General features: G+C 39.5%; 1 protein-coding gene across 1 annotated transcript in view; it reads right to left on the bottom strand.

The window, feature by feature from the left end:
- Window positions 1-1,243, bottom strand: part of kifc1 (kinesin family member C1) — a gene marked incomplete at its 3' end in the record, with an annotated part of 4,504 nt that continues 3,261 nt past the window's right edge. Inside the window, 5 exon segments of the mRNA XM_014011290.1 lie at window positions 1-185; window positions 277-352; window positions 459-532; window positions 624-763; window positions 837-975. Of these exon segments, the coding sequence (XP_013866744.1) occupies window positions 141-185; window positions 277-352; window positions 459-532; window positions 624-763; window positions 837-975 (474 nt within the window).

The following is a 1,243-nucleotide window of genomic DNA, read 5'->3' as shown; positions in this document are numbered from 1 at the left end:
TTTAAATACCAGTAAAAATAAAAACCTGGCTTAAAAATCTGGCATAAGCATGTACCAGATTATACAACTAATGTTTGCATTGTTGAAACACATATACATGTTAAAAGAAAATAAAAATAAAAAACATTGGTCTGAGTTCTTCACTTCCTGTTGGAGCTGGCCGTGCCGATCACACAGTCATTCACCTGTAAGGACAGAAAACCACAGGAGTCACGCTTCAGAGAAATGTTTAAAAACAAATTAATAATAATAATTTAAACTCCAGACGTCACTGACCTTACTGGCAAACCTGAGAGAGTTTAAAGTTTCTCCGAAGCTGTCTGACTCTGGAGAAATGTTCACAAACATGAGGCTGGAGACAAAAAACAAACAATTAATGACGTTTATTCCATTATTTTCCTCTATAAAAGGAAAACCATAAGAAAGTTTCTGCACAATTATGTTTAAAAAAAACTCACGTTTTGCTATTTCCTCCTAAACATTCTTGCAGGAGATATGTCAGTTTTGAGTTCCTGTAAGGAACGTGGCTCTCCTGGAACAAAGCACAGGTCAACATGTTAKCAGATCCTCCAGGAAGCTAAAAGCTGCAGAACATCTGACCTGAGCTCTTTAAGCTGACTCACCTTGTTAGCCAGAGCAGCGATGACGATGCCGAGGGTGGAGAGGGAGCTGTTGATGGAGGTCATCTCYTTGAAGCGTTCACCCTGAGACTGGCTCTTTACCATCCTTTCGCTGCCTGCCAGGTCAACCAGGCACAGAATGGCTGAAGAGGAGGAAAACTAATTATTTAAGCTGATAGGGCTAACACTAAAGTGGAAACAAACCTCAACACTCACACTTGCATTTGATGCCCCGCCCAGCGTTCGCTCCCTCGATCTGCAGCTGGAACACAGAGTGGGAGCGAGACGAGCGGTCGTTCTGGGCCGTCTGAGCGGTGGCTCGGTTCTGCTTGGCCACAGCGATGAGATCGAAAACCTGTCAGGAGGCAGGAAAACAAGAGTGTTTAGAGATGTAAAGCAGATAACAAAAGGAAACACAATAAGATTGTGGAATATTCTGTAAAGTAATTATAAAAATGCTGGCTCAATAAATTTATTTAAGAGAATGATAAGTTATATTGTTAAAGGGATCCCCGATTAGTTGTAACATTAGACTTTATTTTACAATTGATATGTTTATCAACTAAAGACTGTAAAAATACTGTAGGATGTTTAGTTATGTAAAATTTAAAAATATATATTTT

The sequence above is a fragment of the Austrofundulus limnaeus genome, unplaced genomic scaffold (assembly GCF_001266775.1).
Source record: "Austrofundulus limnaeus strain Quisiro unplaced genomic scaffold, Austrofundulus_limnaeus-1.0 Scaffold79, whole genome shotgun sequence".
Classification (NCBI taxonomy): Eukaryota; Metazoa; Chordata; class Actinopteri; order Cyprinodontiformes; family Rivulidae; genus Austrofundulus; species Austrofundulus limnaeus.
This window is presented reverse-complemented; position numbering and strand designations above follow the sequence as displayed.